This window comes from Mytilus edulis, chromosome 2, assembly GCF_963676685.1.
Source record: "Mytilus edulis chromosome 2, xbMytEdul2.2, whole genome shotgun sequence".
NCBI classification, from domain to species: Eukaryota; Metazoa; Mollusca; class Bivalvia; order Mytilida; family Mytilidae; genus Mytilus; species Mytilus edulis.
Window position 1 is genome coordinate 46,083,310 of NC_092345.1, and position 21,501 is coordinate 46,104,810.

The 21,501-nt window shown below is 32.1% G+C and overlaps 2 protein-coding genes across 3 annotated transcripts; both read right to left on the bottom strand.

Annotated features, from left to right (window-relative positions):
• Nucleotides 1-354: 354 nt before the first annotated feature.
• On the bottom strand, nucleotides 355-5,336 carry LOC139510574 (vitelline membrane outer layer protein 1 homolog). 2 transcript variants are annotated; one of them, XR_011661915.1, is made up of 3 exons: nucleotides 2,608-2,803; nucleotides 2,279-2,470; nucleotides 355-725 (listed from the first exon to the last, which is right to left on the bottom strand). XR_011661915.1 is itself a non-coding variant. In XM_071297138.1 (3 exons), exons 1-3 carry the CDS (start codon nucleotides 5,245-5,247, stop codon nucleotides 477-479), a joined length of 447 nt encoding a protein of 148 aa, XP_071153239.1. In that variant the 5' UTR covers nucleotides 5,248-5,336; the 3' UTR covers nucleotides 355-476. The 2 variants fall into 2 exon arrangements, 1 of the variants encoding a protein (XP_071153239.1); XM_071297138.1 differs by lacking the exon at nucleotides 2,608-2,803 and adding an exon at nucleotides 5,242-5,336.
• Nucleotides 5,337-7,928: 2,592 nt separating this feature from the next.
• Nucleotides 7,929-12,630, bottom strand: LOC139510867 (vitelline membrane outer layer protein 1 homolog). The gene is made up of 4 exons (XM_071297409.1): nucleotides 12,625-12,630; nucleotides 11,113-11,217; nucleotides 9,778-9,969; nucleotides 7,929-8,177 (listed from the first exon to the last, which is right to left on the bottom strand). Exons 1-4 carry the CDS (start codon nucleotides 12,628-12,630, stop codon nucleotides 7,929-7,931), a joined length of 552 nt encoding a protein of 183 aa, XP_071153510.1.
• Nucleotides 12,631-21,501: the final 8,871 nt, after the last annotated feature.

Genomic DNA, 21,501 nt, shown 5'->3' on the forward strand with positions numbered 1-21,501 from the left:
GTACCAAGTCAGTAATATGGCTATTGTTATATATTATAGTTCGTTTCTGTGTGTGTTACATTTTAACGTTGGGTTTCCGTTGTGTCGTTTGTTTTCTCTTATTTTTGAGTGTGAATTCACATCACTATAAGACGCGTCACGGTACTTATCTATCCCAAATTCATGTATTTGGTTTTGATGCTATATTTATTATTCTCATAGGATTTTGTCTAATGCTTAGTTCGTTTCTGTGTGTGTTACATTTTAATGTTGTGTCGTTGTTCTCCTCTTATATTTAATGCGTTTCCCTAAGTTTTAGTTTGATACCCCGATATTGTTTTTTGTCCATGGATTTATGAGTTTTGAACAGCGGTATACTACTGTTGCCTTTATTTAATTTTAAAATACAGCAATCTTTAAACATTCTGAATTTTGTCACAACTACAAAAGATAAAAATCTTGAATTATTGTACATGTTGCTAAAGTGACAGTAGTGCTTAATCACAACAAAAGAATTGAACATCATTAAGTGCGGTATCGTCGATTCCAAAGCCTTTGTCTGGATGGATCTTGGTTTTTATACCACATATGGCACTGTTCACGGGACAGGCATCACTCCACTCGCCGTAAGAGCCATATAGTCCATACCCAGGTGGATAGCTTAGGTCGAAGTCGCTCCCACTGTCTTTGAAATTTCTGCATTTGAATTTGACATGGTTGGCAGCCGTATTATCCCTACTTTCGTCCTATCAAACAAAATAAAAGACGCTGTTTTGATTTCATCCACTTAGCAAGAGTATTATTTTAAATAGCCTATGTGTATGGAACTTTTCTGTCGCTATTCTTTAATTCAATAAGGTAGAATAGTTTGTCAGTATCATCATCGTTTGGATTAGTACTCTTATGATTTAATTTCTGTTTGAAGAGGTTCACTAGTAAAATAACTCAATCAATGTGGAACAGTATGGGAGGATTTAATCGTTAGTAGGTGTATTTTTGTTTTCGTTTGTAAAATTTTATCTCGATCTTTGAACCAACAAAAAGCCATCACGAGTTGGTTGACCGTTATGGAATAACCGTTTCACAGATGATATCGGATATGTTCTTTACGCCGTAACAACAATTCCCTTCCCATTCATGAATGTGACATATCGATTTAGACTATTTACCGGATTTGTTATAACTTGAGCAACACGACGGGTGCCACATATGGAGCAGAATCTGCTTACCCTTCCTGAGCACCTGATATCACCCCCACTTATGGTGGGGTTCGTTTTGTTTATTCTTAAGTTTTCTATGTTGTGTCATGTGTACTATTGTTTGTCTTTTTGTCTTTTTCATTTCTAACCATGGTGTTGTCAGTTTATTTTCGATTAATGAGTTTGATTGTCCCTCTGGTATCTTTCGCCCTCTTTTTGAAGCAACAAGACTGACTTTAAATATAACATTGTAAAAAAGAAAATTACGGAAATAAAGCATGTATATTTGGTGAGTGAATATTTTTCCCTCCTGTACATTCATAAAATTGTCAGTCGACTTCAACATAAGCAGATAATAAAATCATTGATCTCTGAAATGTGGTGGCTCTTCTTTAGAAGTCAATTTGATTTGTAATGAAATAACGGAGAATTTTGTAAATAAATGAATTTGATTCAAATTTTGCGTAACTATAAATCTGGCATAGCAACGAATGATAAGATATATTGTCTAATGATATCATTTCTAAAATTCGGAACACATAAGTAGTATTTTATTGAAGATATACAAGAACAAAAATATAAAATGACTGAATAAATAGTCAACGATCAATCTTACAGGGCGATGGATCATGTAATATGATTCAAGAACAATAAAAATATATATACATATCAAATATCATCGCCAAGCTTAGAATAACATGACTTAGTGTAGGTACATACCATATTTGATATATTTTAGTAGCTTTATTACATGGAATAAGCTCCAGATATCAGGATTGAATTTTTTTATTTGCGCCTGACGCGCGTTTTGTCTTCAAAAGACTAATCAGAGACGCTCAAATCCAAAAAAGTTAAAATGCCAAATATAGTATGGAGTTGAAGAGCAAAACGCAAACATGTTTGACACGGACTTATTCAATTTGGAAAATCAAGCTAAGGAAAAAGATTGGTTGTTTTGCAAATGATTTCGTGTGTAATCAACCTACAATAGATCCTTTTAGATATCTAAGTTTTAGGTTTGTAAATTATTCATCAGAATATTTGAAAAGACAGCAGGTATCTTTAGATGTCGAACACACATTTAAACCTAGTCTACTTACACTGTATTTCTGTACTTGTAGAGAGAAAGAGGTCAGAAAGGTGTTAGCTGGACAAAGTGCTTCCCCAGTCCAATCTCCCCAGTGTTGCTGACCAGAACTTGCTTTATCACCACAGCGATCACTTCCTCTACTGCCACATATTATTTCAATAGCGTTCAATTCGGTATTATCTGTTTCATGCGGCCCTTCAATCTGTAAGTCAAAGAAAAAGTAAGCAGTTAAAATTATGTATATATATATATATATATATAGGCGTAAAAAATAATTTTCACATGTGCAGATATATATATATTCATTAAATAAAATAATAAAATAAGTAAAAAGTTAACAGTTCCATTCTATCGATTTCTATCCTTCCATTGGGACTCTTCAGGATAACTGATGTAGTGTCGCTATAGGCGACGTCGTTAAGGAGGTTTATGACGTTCCGTCATTGTTCGTTATTAAAAGTTCTCGGGATTTAATTTTGATCGGAACGTTGTTATGAAATAACGTTCCATCTCTTTTCTATATGCTTCATCCCGTCTACATTTAAAAATAGGCATTTTTGAAAATGCTTTTTACCACAAATGTCAAGATGGGCACTAATTGGCGAATTTCTGTATTGTGGGTGTTTTATTTGCTCTTTGTGAACTCGCACCCGTTCACAGAGGCTATTCCCGGTCTGTTCAATATAATTTTCGTGACAACTAGGACATGTGACGCAGTAAATAAGGTTTGTTGTCTTACATGTCATATTGGCGTTCATCTTGACATTTGTGGTAAAAAGCATTTTCAAATAATGCCTATTTTTAAATGTAGACGGGATGAAGCATATAGAAAAGAGATGGAACGTTATTGCATAACAACGTTCCGATCAAAATTAAATCCCGAGAACTTTTAATAACGAACAATGACGGAACGTCCGAAACCTCCTTAACGACGTCGCCTATAGCGACACTACATCAGTTATCCTGAAGAGTCCCAATGGAAGGATGAAATCGATAGAATGGAACTGTTAACTTTTTACTTATTTTATTATTTTATTTAATGAATATATATATATATATATATATATATGATATTCTCAATTTACGTAAGGTTATATAGCTTTGTTCCATCATCCATATGTGGCTAATCCATATTTAAGACGAAATAAACAATTTCAAACATGTATTATACGATATCTTAATTTGACGTACTAGTTGACATTCCTTTATGGGTGCCTCCGATCTATTTCGCTTGGTATTTTTCTTCTGGCCTGTGTTGATGGACTTCATGAATATGAGCGTCTAATTTGTTGACAACACTTACCTTTACTTAGTGATTGTGTTTTTATTTACTGCGAATCTAGCTTGTCTAAAAAATTTGTTTGATCAAGAATATCCAAGGGTATTAATAGCCACATGACTAGTGAATTTGATCTTGCATTGGACCAATAATTTACATGTAAAATCAAAAAATCTAAAATGTCCTTTTGTTTTTATGTAATCATATTGGCCATTTCTTCTGTTTGTTTACAGAACCTACGCTTTTGATCATTTTAGACATCTAAGTTTTAGGTTTGTAAATTATTCATAAGAATATTTAAGGAGACATCAGGTTTCTTTAGATATAGAAGACACATCTAAACCTAGTCAGCTTATAATTTCACGTCAGGCGTATTAAAATCTAATCCTGGTACCTTCGATAACTATTGACACCACTGAGTAGATGCCATTGCTTGTGTACGTTTCGTCCCCGAGGGTATCACCAGCCCAGTAGTCAGCACTTCGGTGTTAACATGCATATCAATTATATGGTCATTTTAATAAATTTCTTGTTGACAAAACTTTAAGTGTTTCGAAAAACTAAGGATTTTCTTATCCCAGGAATAGATTACCTTAGCCGTATTTGGCACACCTTTGTGAAATTTCGGGTCCTCAATGCTTTTCAACTTTGTACTTGTTCGGCTTTATAACTATTTTGTACTGAGCGTTACTGATGAGTCATATGTAGACGAAACTCGCGTTTGGCGTATTAAATTATAATCCTGGTACCTTCGAAAATTATCTAGATATCCAATAATTAGTTTCGAACACTTGTTACCAACTGTGATGATCACTATAAGCGCATATCTTTCATCAAATGGTACCGTCGTTTAAAATTTAAATTATATTTCAATTATAAACAAAAAAATATATATATCTATTTATTTTTTGTACATACGTGAAAAAACATGTAATTCACTGCAGAGAACACAAATACTTTCTGAATTGAAAAGTACATGTTCCGTATGGTAATACAAATAAAAACAGTCCGTTTTTTTAGACACAAAAGGAGCAATCAGTAAAGGTTTTTTTTGTCAGATAATATTTTTGCATTATTCTTGTCAATGAGACATCTAAATGAATTCTTTCAGGTCGAGAGAAAAAATATACAGAAATGGTTATTTCACAATAGACAAAGAAATATGATATACATGTTTTTTCCACGATTATCGTTGTTAGCACAAAAAAAGATTCATCGGTTAGATTGTGGATGATGCTAATGTAGCGGGTATAGTGGATACGATGGCAAACTTGATTATCGATGCAAAAATTTATTCACCTCGATTCATTAATTGATTAAAAAAAAATTCGTTAACAACTTCATGTAAATGAATCTGTGGAAAACCCGTTTTCAATGAATTGTTGATTAATATAATTAGTAACGCAGGCGAAGCAGATAGTCGTTTTCTATTGAAACATGAGAAGAAACAATATTAGAGAACACATATAAAATTGTATTTCCAATTAACAACCGGAATGAATATATCAAATTCAAATATATTATATATTCCAAACTGATATATAAAGGACGGAAAGTTTATGTATTTACGTGTCGACAACATGCTATATAACGTATAACAGCAAGTCGCCCCTTGTGTACCATGCAACTTATAACTTTAATTAAACAATCTACAGTTCGCTATTAAAGAGTAACGTGCATATACTTAAGCATACCTTCATTTTGTAACCAATTGCGTAATGACCTTTTGTACAGTACTCTTCATCTGCCCATTCACCCAAAACTCCGCCATTCGAAACAAACAATATCTTAGTATATCCTAAAATACACAAAAATGTAACACGTAGCATAAGAGTCTTACTTTATTAGCTATTACTTACAATGTGATAAAATGTGTTACAAAATAGTGAGATACTAGTTATATATATATATGATCACTACGCATGATTAAGCGCACGTGCATTAGGGTATATATTTCAGAACTTGTTGTCTTACAATGCTAAAAGATGAGTCAAAAATGTAATTTATAGGTCCATTTTTTCAAACTAACCCGAATCTAGCTAAACCACTTTTTTCACCATTTGGAAATTGGGAAATGCCTCATACATATCGATTTTGAGGACATTTAAGCGAAAAATATCGGCCTTATAACTAATTTTGACACTTGGTTTGTAACTCATGTAAAGGAAAACTACAATTATAAATGCCAACACTAAGTCGGATAAATAAAATTTAGACGGAAACGGTCTTATGATCTTAAGAAAATAAGAGAATAAGCAATTTTCAGTTTATGTTCAATTTTGTTGAAAATATTTTGACATGTTTGATACGAAAATGATGGCTGCTTACTGAAATTGCAGCGTCCATGATCTCATTCAGGGAACGAGTATAAATATTTTGAACCTCTCGTATCATAAACAGTTAGACGATTGAAAAATAACATTAGCAATGGTTTGACTTACCGCCATATTTGCGTCTGGTGTGTAGGAGGTTTGAACCAGACATGTCATCAAAAATCGTATGACAACAACCAGACTGTCCGAGTTTACATTCTCGAGTCGAGGAAGCATAAGTTATCTCACAGCAGTTGTCACTGTTTTGCAAACAGACGTTTGCACACTGGGTTTCCGACATTCTCCCTACTGACGTTAGATTCACTAACCGTATTTTCTTATTGCTCTCTATTATAAAGTTTTCCTGATACTTCCCAACAGTTAAACTTGCGTTTTGTAAAATTATTTTTATTATCAAAACGATTTTATATATTTTCATTTTTGAGAAGAATGAAAATTAATATTAAAAAAGATTTTATATGGGTTTCTAGTTGAAACCTAAAATTTCTCATGTACAAACACGTGAAGTTCACTAAAATATGTCTTTAATAAGATGAGTGTTCGCGCTTTTGACGAGTCGATATTGACTGGCGTGTCAATCATGATGGAAGGTCGGCGAAAACAAGTGATATTAATACTAGGAGGAAGTCAGTTGTTTTGATACTAATGACATGTTCTACGTTCTATAAAGTGTTCTTGAACTCTCAATAAATATAATACCATTCATACGACGCAGAAATCTGTGTTTTCTATATTGTGTATGTCAGTGAACTGCTGATAGCCATCTGTTTTAAGTGAATTCTAATTATGATCATATTGTTGAACCATTTTGACAGACTTTTTCATTCTGTTTCAAATATTTTTTCATTAATTTAAAAAAAATTGGATACAGGAACATTCACGTTCCGATCGCAATACATGCACACCGTAAACTATACTTTTTCGATTGTTTTTTTCCTCAATATACCGATTGGCAGCTGTAAATTAAAAAAGAATACTCAAGCAGTCTGCATTACATGGGATGCCAAGCTTATTGTTTCCATCTGTGATTAGATCTGTTGAAGCCATTAATTATATGCAAAGATAATGCAGTTGGTCATCAGCAAAATGTCAGACCATAAATAAAATTTATCTATGATGATTGATTTTCTATTTTATTTTTTTACCCTTCACACGTTTGGTATGACAAATGACATTTTTTTTAATTTTGCAGCAAAGTAAGCTCTATAAATACGTCAACATGATGAAAATTGTCAATTGACCCCTTCAGGAGTTATTGCCATTCAAAGTAACTTTTTCACAATTGTTCGCAAATTTTATATTATCTTTTAATTTGAAAATAAGGCATGCAAAAGAATAATGTCAATGACGTCACTAACAAAAAAAGGAATTCGTTTCATTCGTAGTAGATATCATTTATTTGCAATAGACAATGTGGAAATTACGAAATAAGTGTATTTCTGTAAACATAAACAACAACAAACAAAAAGTTTAAAGAATACAAAATGCAGTGTGCTACCTAAAGCAAAAATGTAAGTCATCATGTGTTAAGATTGTTTCAAAAAGTTATCTTTCAATTTCAGAATTTCATTTTTTATAAACTGAAAGTGCCAAATTGTTGAAATTTACAACAGGAGCATTTTACATAATTAAGTGCAGTATCGTCTTCATCCTGTCCTTTGTAAACAGTTTGAGGAACGTTAGGCAACCCGTTGTTTGGTTGCTGCCTCTGAATTGGTGATTTTAAGGACATTTTGTAGTTTTTGGTTACTTTCTTGATTATATATTATATTCGATAAAGATAAACTGTACAGCAAAAATATTCAGCAAAGTAAACTCTATCAATAAGTCAACAGATTAAAATTTTCAATTTACCCCTTTGGGAGTTATTATCCTTTGAAGTAAAATTTTTAACAACGTTTCGTAAAGTTTTGTTATCTTTTAATTTGAAAATATACCAAACTTTTAATCTGAAAATATAACAATCTTTAAACATTGTGAATTTTCAAAACTCCGAAAGATTGAAAATATGTAATTATTGTTCATATTTCTATAATGACAGCAGCGCTTTATTCACAACAAAAGAATTTAACATCATTAAGCGTGGTATCGTCCCCTTCATCTCCTTGGTATGACTGGATTTTGGTTTTTATACCACATATGGCACTATTTACTGGACAGGTTTCACTCGACTCGCTGTAAGAGCCATGTGTTCCATACCCAGGCGGATAGCTCAGGTCGAAATTTCTCATGCTGTCTTTGAAATTTCTGCATTTGAATTTGACATGGTTGGCGCCCGTGTTATCTCTAATTTCATTCTGTTAAACAAAGAAAAGAAATTTTTTTGATTTCATACCAGTAACATTAGTAATATAAAAGCATGAAAATTTCCAACACATTTATTTCAAAGGATCAGAAGCACTTCTTTGGTATGATTAACCATAGAACATTTTAAATTGATGTAAAAACCTTAATTTCGTATAAACAGGAGTAGGCTGAAGAAGGCTCTATGGTTAGATAGTTCTGATAAAATTCCTCGAATAATTTGTTTTCTGTTTGAAAAGAGGGACAATAGATACCAGAGGAATAGCCAAACTCATAAATCGAAAATAAACTGACAACACATATGCTAAAAATGAAAAAGACAAACCGACAATTAATAGTACACAAGAAACAACATACAAAAGTAAAGACTAAGCAACACGAACCCCATCAAAACTGGGTGTTATATCATGTACTCCAGAGGGGTGAGCAGATCCTGCTCCACATGTGAAGAGGTTCACTAGTAAGATAACTCAATCAATTTAGAACAGTGTGGGATGATTTACTGTGGATTCATTTATTTTCGTGGATCGAGAAAAACTTAATTGGATATTTGATTACGTGGTTTTGCAAATATGTGTACATAAAGCCATAACCGATGTTTAATTCGTTGAACATTTGAATTCGTGATATACTTGTACCTACGAAACCTACGAAATTTTGTATCCAACGAATAATAACGAATCCACAGTAATCGTTAGTTCGTGTCTCTTCGTTTTAGTTTGTAAAATTTTGTTTCGTTCTAAGAATCATCAAGGCTGACTTTAAATATAACCTTCCGGTCATAGTAAAAAAGAATATAATTGTTTAACATTTAAAAATTGTAGTAAATACGAAAAATATAGTATGTATATTTGGTGAGAACCATCTTTCCTGTACATCCATTAAATTATCAGTCAACTCCAACACTAACTAATATAGATATTAAAAATTCATTGGTTTCTGATATTGTGTTGGCCCTGCATTGGAGGTTCATTTGTCATGAAATATGGGAGTATTTTGTAAATAAATAAACTTGATTCAAATATTGCGTAACTATGAATCTGCTAAAGCAATGAATGATAAGAAATAAGAAATATGTTCACATGATCTCATTTCTAACAATCGAAACACATAAGTAATATTTTATCATAGATATACAGGAACAAAAAATATTTATATTAATAAGTCGCCAAGCTTAGAATTGCAAGTGTAGGAACATTGTATATTTGATATTTTAGTATCGTTATCACATGAAAATTTTTTTTTTATCAAAGATACTAGGATGAAAAGTTTGTAATTGTGCCAGACGCTCGTTTAGTCTACATAAGACTTATCGGTAACGCTAAAAAAAAGTTAAAAGGCTCAATAAAGGACGAAGTCGAAGAGCAAAGACAAACGTCTTTGACACTGACTTATCAAATTTGGAAAGTAAAATGAAGCTAAGAATGGGTTGTTTTGCAAATGATTTCGTGTGTATTTTAACTACAATAAATTCATTTAGACATCTTATAGTTTAAGGATGTGTAAATTGTGCATAACAATATATGAGAAGACATCTGGTAGCTTTAGAAGACAATTAAACATTTATTGCAGATTAAAACCTAGTGGGCTTACATTGTATTTATGTACTTGTAGAGAGAATGAGGTCATAAAGGTGTTTTCTGGACAAAGTGCTTCCCCAGTCCAATCTCCCCAGTCATGTTGACCAGAACTTGCTGTATCACCACAGCGTTCACTTCCTCTACTGCCACATATAACTTCAATAGCATTCAGTTCGGTATTATCTGTGTCATGATGCCCTTCAGTCTTTCAGTCAAAGAAAACATTAGCAGTTAAAATAATGTATGCATATATGATATTCCCAGTTAACGTAAGGTTATACCTTTATATAATCATCCAAATACGGCTCTTTAAGATGAAATGATCAATTTCAAACTTGTGTCGTACGATATCTTGATTTGACGTACTGATTAACATTTAAAAAAAAATTATGCTCCTGGTAGCTTTTGCTTGATACCTTTCGTGTGTTGATGGACTTTGGAATTTTTAGCTTGGAATATGTTAACAACATTTACCTTTTGTTAATTTTACATCGTGATCGTGTTTTTATTTACTTTCGAATCTAGTGTATCCAAAACTTTTGTTTAATCAAGAAATTCCAACGGTCAGAGGAGGGAAGACACTTTGCACACGGCACGCAGAAACGGGTTATGTTATGGATCATCGGAAGTTTACGGTTCATAATCGAAATGGAAGTCGAGGTTGTCACATCAAAAAGCGTCTGGTTAAATTCATCAAATATATGGCTTTTCTGCATAGAAGAAGATACAGTGTTCCAATGAGAGACTGTCCAACAGTATATTAATAGACATATGCATAGTAAATTGACCTTGCATTGGACCAATAATATACATGTACAAATACAAAATAATTAAAACCTTTCTTTTGTTGGTTTGTAGTCATGTTTGTGATTTCTTGCGTTTGTCAACTGAACCTACGCATTTGATCATTTTTTGTATATCAAATAATTGGTTTCGAACACTTGTTACCAGCTGTGATGAGCAATATACACGCATATCTTTCATCAAATTATACCTTCTTTTTTTCAAATTTGAATTTTAAAACGTGAAAAAACCACGTATAATTCACTGCAGAGAACACAAATATTTTCTGATTGAACAAAAACTGGTACCTGAATTTGAGAACACATATAAACCTTTTATTTTCAATTACCAACCGGGGTGAAAATGCAACATCAATTTTTAAAAATGAATGATTCAATAGAATAATTATATATTGATACATACAAGACCGTAGTTTATGTATTTGAGTGTCAATACCACGCTATATAACATAATAACAGCTAGTCACTTCTTGTGTACCATGCAAGTTATGACGTTAGTTCTACAGTTTCAAATCAAAAGGTAACGTCCATATAGTAAAGCATACCTTCATGTTGAAACCAATAGCGTAATGACCTTTGGTACAAAATTCTTCATCTGACCAATCACCCAAATCTCCTCCATTCGAAAAAAAACAATATCTTAATGAAGTCTAAAATATACAAAAAATTACCGCATAACATAAAAGGTTTACCATTTTATCTATACTAACAATGTGATCAACTTTGTAACAAAATTGTGAGATGCTTCTTATTTATATGATCCATTAGCATGTTTAAGCGCTTTAATTAAAAAAAAGGGACGAAAGATAACAAAGGGACAATCAAACAAATATGATGTATTTTTGACCATGTTAGCAACTTATAAATGCTAAAAGATTAGTCAAACCTGTAATTTATAGGTCCAAAGTTTGTATATCTACATAATGCATGCATATTAAATGTTATATTACCTCCTGTACATTTCTAGGATTATGATTGGTTAAGCAACCGCGTGGATACCGTGTATATTCCATATTAGGTTAGTAGGCGTGGCTTATTTCAATACACGGTTAGTAGTTGTGTTATATCTCCCTTTTACAAACAACATTGTGTTGAGGAAAAATCTTAAACGTTTCAACAGACGATGTAATTGATAAAGAACGATTGAAAAAAAATGTAAATAAACTTATCATAGATACCAGGATTAAATTTTGTATTTACGCCAGACGCGTGTTTCGTCTACAAAAGACTCATCAGTGACGCTCGGATCCAAAAGAGTGAACAGGCCAAATAAAGTACAAAGTTGAAGAGCATTGAGGACCAAAATTCCTAAAAGTTTTGCCAAATAAATATACAATATTAGTTCAATGACAAAAAAATATAAACTCTTTTGTATGAGGCTGAGAAACTGGGGAAGGGTTAGGTTCTACAGAGCCTTTCCCCAGTTTTGCGCCGAGTACAAAAAGATGACATTTTCTGACATTGACCTAATATTGTTTTTATACTGCAACTTAAATAAAAAAATTCATAGCTATTGAAATTGTAACACAAATTAAAACTTATTTTGCATCCCTTAATGAACCCCTAACTATGGAAAAAGTGTTCCATGATGAAATTAACATTGCACAAAATATAGCTGTGTTACTATATTTAGGAAATAAACACAACTAGTTGCAGTATAAAATTAAGGTTATCTATTCCTGAGGTAGAAAAACCTTAGTATTTGAAAAATTCAAGAGTTTTGTAAACAGTTAATTTATAAATATGACCCTATCAATGATAATTCATGTCAGCCCACTGAAGTGCTGACTACTGGGCTGGTGATTTATATTTAAAACACGTTGTTATTGTTGGCATTATGTTTTTAGGATAGACCAAAGGAGGTAGGTTCCTAATACTAACGGCATTGAGGACTTGATCACTTTTATATGCCACTAGTCTAAATATAGCTAGATACCACATGTTAAGATAGTTGGTAAGATATCTGCTTTACATAGTGTGCTAGAGACCTAATACGATATATGGGGTCAGTAAATTCCATAAGAAAAAATTCCAACAATAGCAATAGTTTGACTTACCGCCATATTTACGACTGCTGTGTAGGATGTTTGAAACAGACGTCATCAAAAATCGTATGACAACAGCCAGACTGTCCGAGTTTACACTCTCGAGTCGAGCCTAATACTAACGGCATTGAGGACTTGATCACTTTTATATGCCACTAGTCTAGATACCACATGTTAAGAGAGTTGGTAAGATAACTGTTTTACATAGTGTGCTAGTGACCTAATACGATATATGGGGTCAGTAAATTCCATATGAAAACTGACTCCATATATATCGTATTAGGTCACTAGCCCACTATTTTACTAATAATACTAATTGCGTACTGTCTCTGAAATACAAACTGAATGAATTTAGTAACGAGTTTTTACTTCTAAATGATTTTACGAGATTTTAACACCGTTTTTAAATACAACAAAATTCTTATAAAACTATCTCCAACAGAATATTTGAACTGGATGAAAGATGAAGAAATTATGACAAATAGATTAAAGTATGTATACATAAGAGTAAAATTTTTCCAACATTAGCGAAACGAACTTGACAGAAACAATCCAAACTGTTGTTTTTACCTTTTACAAATTTGGAAATGCCTCATACATGCAACCAACTTCGATGACATTTTAGCAAAAATATCGGACATATTACTAATTTTAACGCTGAAGTTTTAACCCCTTTTAAGGAAAACTAAAATTATCAATGTTTACATTATGTCTTGAAAAGAAAAGTTTGCCAAAAACGGTCTTAAGATTAGAAAAGCTCTGTAAATCACTGAGGAAATAAGCGATTTAGTCATTTTCAGTTCATATTCAATGTTGTTGATAATATTTTGTTACGAAAATGATGGCTGCTTACTGAAAATGTGCAGCTTTCATGATCTCATTCAGGGGATTAGGTCTTGATATTCTGAACTTCTTGCATCATAAGCAGTTTCACGATTTAAAGAAGAAAAAATTCCAACAATAGCAATAGTTTGACTTACCGCCATATTTACGACTGCTGTGTAGGATGTTTGAACCAGACATGTCATCAAAAATTGTATGACAACAGCCTGACTGTCCGAGTTTACACTCTCGAGTCGAGGTAGCATAAGTTATCTCACAGCAATTGTCACTGTTTTGCAAACAGACGTTTGCACACTGGCTTTCCGACATTCTCCCTACAGATGTTAGATTCACCGTCTGTATTTTCTTATTTCTCTCTTTAATAAAATTGTCCTTTCTTTTCTGATATTTCCCGGTAGTTAAACTTGCGTTTTGTAAAATTAAATTTAAGATCAAAACGATTGTGTATATTTTCATTGTTGAAAAGAAAGTAAATTAATAATAAGAAAATAAATATCAGAGAATACTTCGAAACCTAAAAAACAAAATATGTACATACATGTAGTATTTAAGTGAGGTTCACTAAAATATGTTTTTAAAAATGAGTGTTCGTGCTTTTATTGAAAAGGTATTAACTGGGTTGTCAATCACGATAGAAGGGCGGCGAAAACAAGTGGTATTAATAATAGGAAGTTAGCTGTATTAATAATAATGACATGTTCTACGTTCTTTAAAGTGTTGTTATCAATCATCGAATATAATGATAAAATGATATTTTGCCGAATATATTGGATTTTTTTTCTATTCATATCAATATAAAATATTTAATCATTCGGTGTCATCTGCATGTCTCGCATTTTGTTTTATCAGCACTGAAAATTAAATCTGATAAGGGATGTTGAATTTTGTTAAAAATTCATTCTTTGTCAGTGAAATATTGCAAAATGAAAACTTCTGAGCAAAACCACACTTAAGGAGAAAATAGGACTCTACCATGAATATAAGTAGACATTTCAAGCAATACTAAGTGTTTTTGGTAGCTTTTTCGGACTTGTTCTACTTATTTCTTATATTTTTCTATAATAGAAAACCTTTTTTTAAAGTAATATTTTAATAAATACACAGTTCTAAGTAATACAATCTTTTTGAAGCAGTTCCAACAAATTATTCACTAAAAGAAAAGCATTTATGTCCCGCTCATGACTGTTTCTTCAATTTCTAGTTCTTGAGGATATAGTAATGGAACCCAATCAAAAATAATTGGATTGTTAATTGAAAGAACTTCATCAATATATTTGTATGTGAAATCAATTGATCTGGCTTATTTGATCTTCTTGTTTTTGACAAGTGTTTGAAGGAACTCCGACTCACATGAAAACAAGAAGATGACGACAAGAAGAGGCGCACTGTTATAGGGATTCAAATTCAAATTCAAATTTAAAATAAAAAGTGTACCTACAAATTCAACAAATATGTTGTCAATAAGAAACTCGAGCATACTGATCACTTGTTCCTCTGTGTAGCATGTTTTACTTGTTTGTTCACTATAAACACAAAATGCAGTATGGTATCCCAAAGTAATAAATGTATAGCGTATGCTTTCATTTTTATGTTGATTATTTATTTTTGACGATTTGTAAATTTCACTTTGGGAATGAGAGTATACAGGGTTGAAACATCAAAAGATTTGATAAATTTCTGAGAAAGATCGATATTTGAGATTATAGAGAAGTTTTTTTTTAATATTTTGTTTAGATTTCACATATGTTATACCACTACGCGAGTAAACAATTTCACAGTATTTCTTAAGACACTCTTACACTTACGCTTTTGTCAATCTAATGGACAACTATTTCGTCAAACATACAGATGAGCCGGCAATGTGTGTACGGTATTATGGGAAGCTTATCTATCAAGATAAGTCCTCCAAATTGCTGTTCAATGTAAAGTTCATAGAAGCCATGAAGGACTTATGATTCGCCAAAATCTCATATTTGTCAAATGATATGTTTTTGTAATTGTGATTACCTAAGTGCTCATTTGATCCTAAGTCGTTATCGATACACTAGTAGTAGTACAATGTACATTCAAAGACAATGTTATTTGAAATTTGTCTGCAGAACAACAACATACTTATAGTGAAGAGATGCTAGACATTTTACAGCCTCTTCGTCTTTGAAAAATTACTTTGATCTATCATTCTTACAGTTTTTCAACTTATGAATGCGATGTTCTATAAGATACCTGGTTGTTTTGACCCATTCTGACAAAGTATCGAGTTCAACTTCTTCTTCTTTAGCCCATGCTATAGCGTAGTCCTCAATGGATTCCATAATTATTTTGAAGTTATGGTTGATGTGTTTGGGTACTCCAAACTTAGAACCATGAGATATCACTTTTTTCATGCTGAATTATGTTGTGATCCCCAGTAATATTATGGCTAGAGGGGCTGTAAATGTAAAGCGAGTGGTAACAGTCACACTTTTTTTTAGGTTTTGTTCTAAAACAAGGTCATGTAATGCTTGCTTTAGATACTTTAGATACAACGATTTTGGTGTACCTGTATGATACAATAGGAACAGACTGAATTTGAAAATAAACAAATTGAATTTTAGATATGACCTCCTTGTGATGTAGAAAGTTCCTTATGTTGATTGTATCAATTCAGTTATTGGACGGAATTTACTATTTCCTCATGGAAAGGTTCAAATCTTATTGCTTTAAAAAGACGGAAAAGAGCTAAATCACAAATTATACTGACCAATCTGTATACTGAAGAAAATTAATTGAGGCATTCATTGTCAAGTGCATAAAAAATATATCTAATGGTACCCGAGCGGATGATGAAGATGTGACGAAGGTCATCAAAGCTCCTGGACGAAGATCTAGATTTGGAAGACTTATTTTACATTAGGCCGATTTTAATCAACGATTGTGTCTTAAAATTATTTCAAATAAGCTCATTTCATTCACATCACTCCAGGCTGGATTTTGAAATTTCCTACTCCTTTGATGTTATCACTACAACCACATGGCATTGCAGTACCTAGTTCCCTTATCCAGAAAATGTCTATCTTTTCGAAAAGGAGTACGTAGTAAAAGGCTATTGGTGCGGTGATAAATTTTCTCAATGATGCATACTTTCATAGATTAAGAAGGTTCACGGTCCGGTTTATTTATATGGTTATAAAAACTCTGAATTGTGGATCTTTATAATCAGACTGGTGTTGATACATCCTACTATGCCATGTTTTTCGAGTTCACTTACATAAAGTAGTCCACACAAAGTACATTCATTTCCTTAAACGACATTGTCCGTGGAACAGTCCAGACGCTCAAAAGATATAGAACAATAAGTTTCCCTGTTGTGTTAATAGTTAAATCATAATAATACTGGTTATTTCAAACATTACTGTCAAGTTTTGTCATAATCAGTTAGTATAGGACTGTTGGTGTGGTGATAAATGTTCTCGACGATGCGTACTTTCATAGATAAAGAAGAATCAAGGTCCGATTATTTAAATTGTTTTAACGTATTTATACTGTCACTAATTGATTATGAAAAAATACTTGACAGTAATGCATATGATAACCAGTATTACAAAGGAAAACAATTATATTCATTTGTATTCAACAAAAAAGTCTTCTTTATGTGTTATACCACAACATCAAAGTACGCCACATCCGGTTGCATATGAAAAAGGGTCGCAAAAATATTCCCTTTAATTTGACAGGTGTAGGAGGGTAATCCTACATTTCATTGCAGAAAAACATTTCTGAGTCATAAACACATATCTTAGATGTTTCAAGACACCATATTTTTTTATTTGGTGTTTCTATAGAATATTTAGAAAACTTGAGGTAACATGGTTACTAAAGCTTGTACACAAGGAAAAAATTAACTTTGATTGGCTTACTCCTAGTGATAGTTATTTTCTTATATATATGCAATAAAATGTTTTGTAAAATATTATCTGTAATACTGGACAGGATAAAACATCACTGATGTCAAGTATTTATTATTTGAAATAAAGATAAATTCTTGACAATTTTTTGAAAAGTCTATTGTTTGTTTTTGTAATAAATTAATTTTATGTTATCCAAGCTTCTATGTATACCATACTTTTTGTATTTTAAATAAGTGGCGTTTTCTGTTCTGACTTTGTACAGAATTTTTATTTTTTTGTATTTATCTATAATTAATATTACAGATGCAGAAAGTAGGAGTGTAAGATCTTATTAAAACATAGCTAAGTCCCGTCAAATGTTGATGTACTTGTCCAAAGCAAAGAAGCTATTCCGCATTCGTTGTATGGCATAACTTAGTGGTTTGTATTATTTGGAGAATTGGATGTTGATGGATAATTTTTGATTGCCTTTGTAAAACTTATTCAGAACTTTTATAGATCTTGGTACAATTGTGAGCATGCTATAGACATCTGTATATTAATGAGGACCCAATCTATTTATTCCTATCAATATGGTTTTTTTTTTAATTTTTGTGTTTGGGTTTCTGTCTCAGTGATTTCTACCCCACATCTTTATTTATTCATACCTAAATGAAATAAAGTTGTTGAGGTATTCTAAGTTAAAGTTAATATAAAAATACATGTATTTGTCAAAGGTTATGAAATGATACTTATTTAGTCGTTGTGAAATCTATTGTAAGTAAAACTATAAGATACCAACAATGATTGGAGCAAGATATAAATAAAACCGTTCGCGTGTTACATTGACTGTCCCTCTGGTATCTTTTGCCCCTCTTTTACATAGTTTACCATCTTGGTGTGTTGTTTTATTTCTAGGGATGTCAAAAGATCTGAAATTTAATACTCGGATACTCTGTCATGATACTCGAGTACTCGCGAGTACTCGGGTGAAGCTTAAATGTTTATTGAAAAGTTTAGCTTTTAGGTGGGATGCAGTATTTTTGTTTATACCTTTCATAAACATGTTAACGAAAGACAAACGTAGTACTACAAACATAGCTTTATGCTGTTTTGTTTGTGTCAATTAAACAATGAATTACCGACTGCCGTTTCTGTAAATAACCTATAATCATAACAGCAATAATTGTTTGTGTTAGTGTTCATGAACCTTATTCCAAACAAAAATCAAAAATATTTACATATAAAGTCCGACAAAGTAGACAATATACATGTTTGTATCGTCTGTTTCTTAGGAGTGCGTATTTTTTTATAATACGACTTGTTTTTGCGCTATCGTTTGTCTGATATTTTTTTTAGCCATGCCGTTATCAGTTTATTTTCGACTTTTGGGTTGGAATGTCGCTCTCACCTATATCTTTAAATTGGAAATAAAACAATTAAGGTTCAGTTAATTTAAGAGTAATTAAATTAATTTAGATATATATCTCATACCAATTACGTTTACATAGAAATATTGATAAACAAACAAAGGTAAGTTTTTACGGCTTGTGATGAGTTAATTATTAATCCATGAAAGTGTTGATCGTGTACAAACACCGTTAAAAATGTCTCTAATCAGTTGTGTAGGGTTTAACGCAGGTCATTTTGTTCTTGTTTAGAAATATGATCTGGTCAACAATTTCAGACGAAAGACTGTTTGACTTTCTATTTTTGTTTCAATAAATGTATATGAAAAAAATCCCTCGGAAGGAAAGGACGTTGCTGGTACTACTATAACAAAAAGTAGCCTCAATATATTATATTTATGTTGTTAATTGATTTTATTTAAGTATAACGAATGGGTTATTTCAAAAGAACTAAAGTGAGTGGGAATGTGAAGAGATATATCTCAAGATGTTTAACAGTCAAACGAGTATCCGAGTACTAAAACTGTACTCGAGTACTCGGCCTTTCGATCGAGTACCCGAGTACTCGAGTACTCGTTGCCATCCCTATTTATTACTGATAAGAAAAATAAGATATAGAACCTGATTCAACGATATCCTAGCATCGTAGCCTTAATCCCAAAACAAACGGAAAAAGCGTAAGTTATTTTTGGCTTTTTACTTTGGGTATTCTTGCGCAGGTGGGACGATTTTGACGGAAATGATTATCGCAGTGTTGTTTCCCTTGTATTTATGTTGACAAAAGTTTTCATTATCGAGAAAATGTACTATGTTCGGTATGTACCGTCAACGACAGAAACTTTTTTTGCTGACGTCTTTATCAAATTTACTGTCTATTACACCTATTTTATTGACGTCTTTGTGTAATTTATTTGAATGTTTGACTTTTTAGTCAGTTGTGTTTATAGCTATGATGTATGTTTAACATTGAATTCTTATATATGTATAATATTTAAAACTGTTTCCAATTTTTTGCACATACGTTACATTCTTATTGCTTACACAGAGAAAAAATTATACCAAACAGTACATTCTACATTACATAACAAAAACACCAAACAACACACTATAATTAACAGATTACCTTTAGTTTAAATAGACATTTGGTAAATCATGCTGTGTCGGTCATTGATTTTGATAGTTGCCTTGCTCGACGTTGTTAATTCATTTATACTATAATTCTGTTGGTCGATATGAAATGTTGCAAATAGGAAAAGAATGCAAGTACAAAATAATAAGAAAGTCATTTAAAGTTTTCAATACTTTTTATTCTAACTGTAGACAAAGACAGACATGTAAACATAAACTACAAACAGTCAGGTATGAACACGCAACTGTGCATGTTGTATTTAAAAGGAAATAAAGTTGGAAATCTATACAATAAAAAAACTGTCCACTTAGTTTCTACTGTCGGATACCTACTCTTCCTAAGATTTTCTGCTAGTTGCAATGTCATATTTGCGTCCAAAAAATTACGACAAAACGTAATATAAATTTCATGCTTTGAAAGCGTTTTACTAGATTTGCCTTACCAGAAACGCTTATTAGACTAAGCCAAATATTTGAAAGCCAATGATTTATAAGAACGGAAACAATTGAAGAGCTATATGACAAAAAATTACCTTATAAAATAGCCAAATCTATCTAAGGCCAACTTTGCCTGAGGAAGTCGAAATCTTAGGTTTTTTTTAATTTCAAAATCTATAAACAGGCAATTTTAGAAAGGGTTGTAATAAAATGCACTTTCATGCACATGGTGTAACAAAAAAAAAAAAAAAAAAAAAAAAAAAAAAAAAAACCGATATCTTATATATATATATATATAAAATTTTTTTTTTTAAACATTATATATTTATGCTATAAGTTAACCTGAAAGTTTTTAATTGTTTCACTTATATCTTTTATTCTTACTAACAACTTGCGTGATCTCGCCTGGATATCGAATAGTCACATGTTGGATCCCCCGACGGGTCAGATTGAAGGCTTATTTATTGTGATTTACTGTTTCTCATCTTAGAGCGTAACATTTAGCTATTTTTGTCTCTGTCAGTCCAGCAGGGTCCATTTTCATATGTCCATATCACATTTGAAAATATTTTCATCACAGCATGGGACGATATACATTTTGTCTTCCGAAATTAAAAGATTATTTTTTAAGAACGGTATGTGTTTGGCGATTTGTTAGTAGGTGTACAAATGTTCTCATGGACCAATCATTCGGATTGTGTCAATAAGTATTCTTATGTTTATGAGGTGAAAGTGAGTTGTTTTGTATCTTCTTTGTGTTCAACAATCATTCTAACCGCAGACACTCAACATTTTCAGACACTCAGACGTAAAAAATCCAACAGATGATGTCCGAATAATACGTCTTCAAACGAAAGAGCAGTCCAAGGTCGAAACACAAATTATCAACAAGATGAAAGAGACCAAAAGTCTACTAACAGAAATGCAAGCGGGTGCAATGAGTAAAATTGATGAAGGTTTGAACATTCTTGTTCATCGACAAACAAATGATATGGGTCACGGATCAGTCTGAACGGATGGAGAACAGTTACCGAGTATGAAACGCACATTCTAGCAGATGATTCGGATGACGATACACGCAGAATATCAGTAAAAACAACGAGGGAAAAAAGAACGAAAAAATTTTCAGACACGTACAACTCCTCACAGTGACCCATAATCTACTCTATTCAGCTCAGTCAATCAAAATATTACAGTTATCATTC

Excerpts from the sequence above, each read along its gene's own strand:
- LOC139510867 (XM_071297409.1), bottom strand. Across the intron at positions 9,970-11,112 it reads CTATTGGTTTCAACATGAAG|ACTGAAGGGCATCATGACAC; the intron begins GTATGCTTTACT and ends TTTGACTGAAAG. Across the intron at positions 8,178-9,777 it reads TACAAGTACATAAATACAAT|AATGAAATTAGAGATAACAC; the intron begins GTAAGCCCACTA and ends TTTGTTTAACAG.
- LOC139510574 (XM_071297138.1), bottom strand. Across the intron at positions 726-2,278 it reads TACAAGTACAGAAATACAGT|GACGAAAGTAGGGATAATAC; the intron begins GTAAGTAGACTA and ends TTTGTTTGATAG.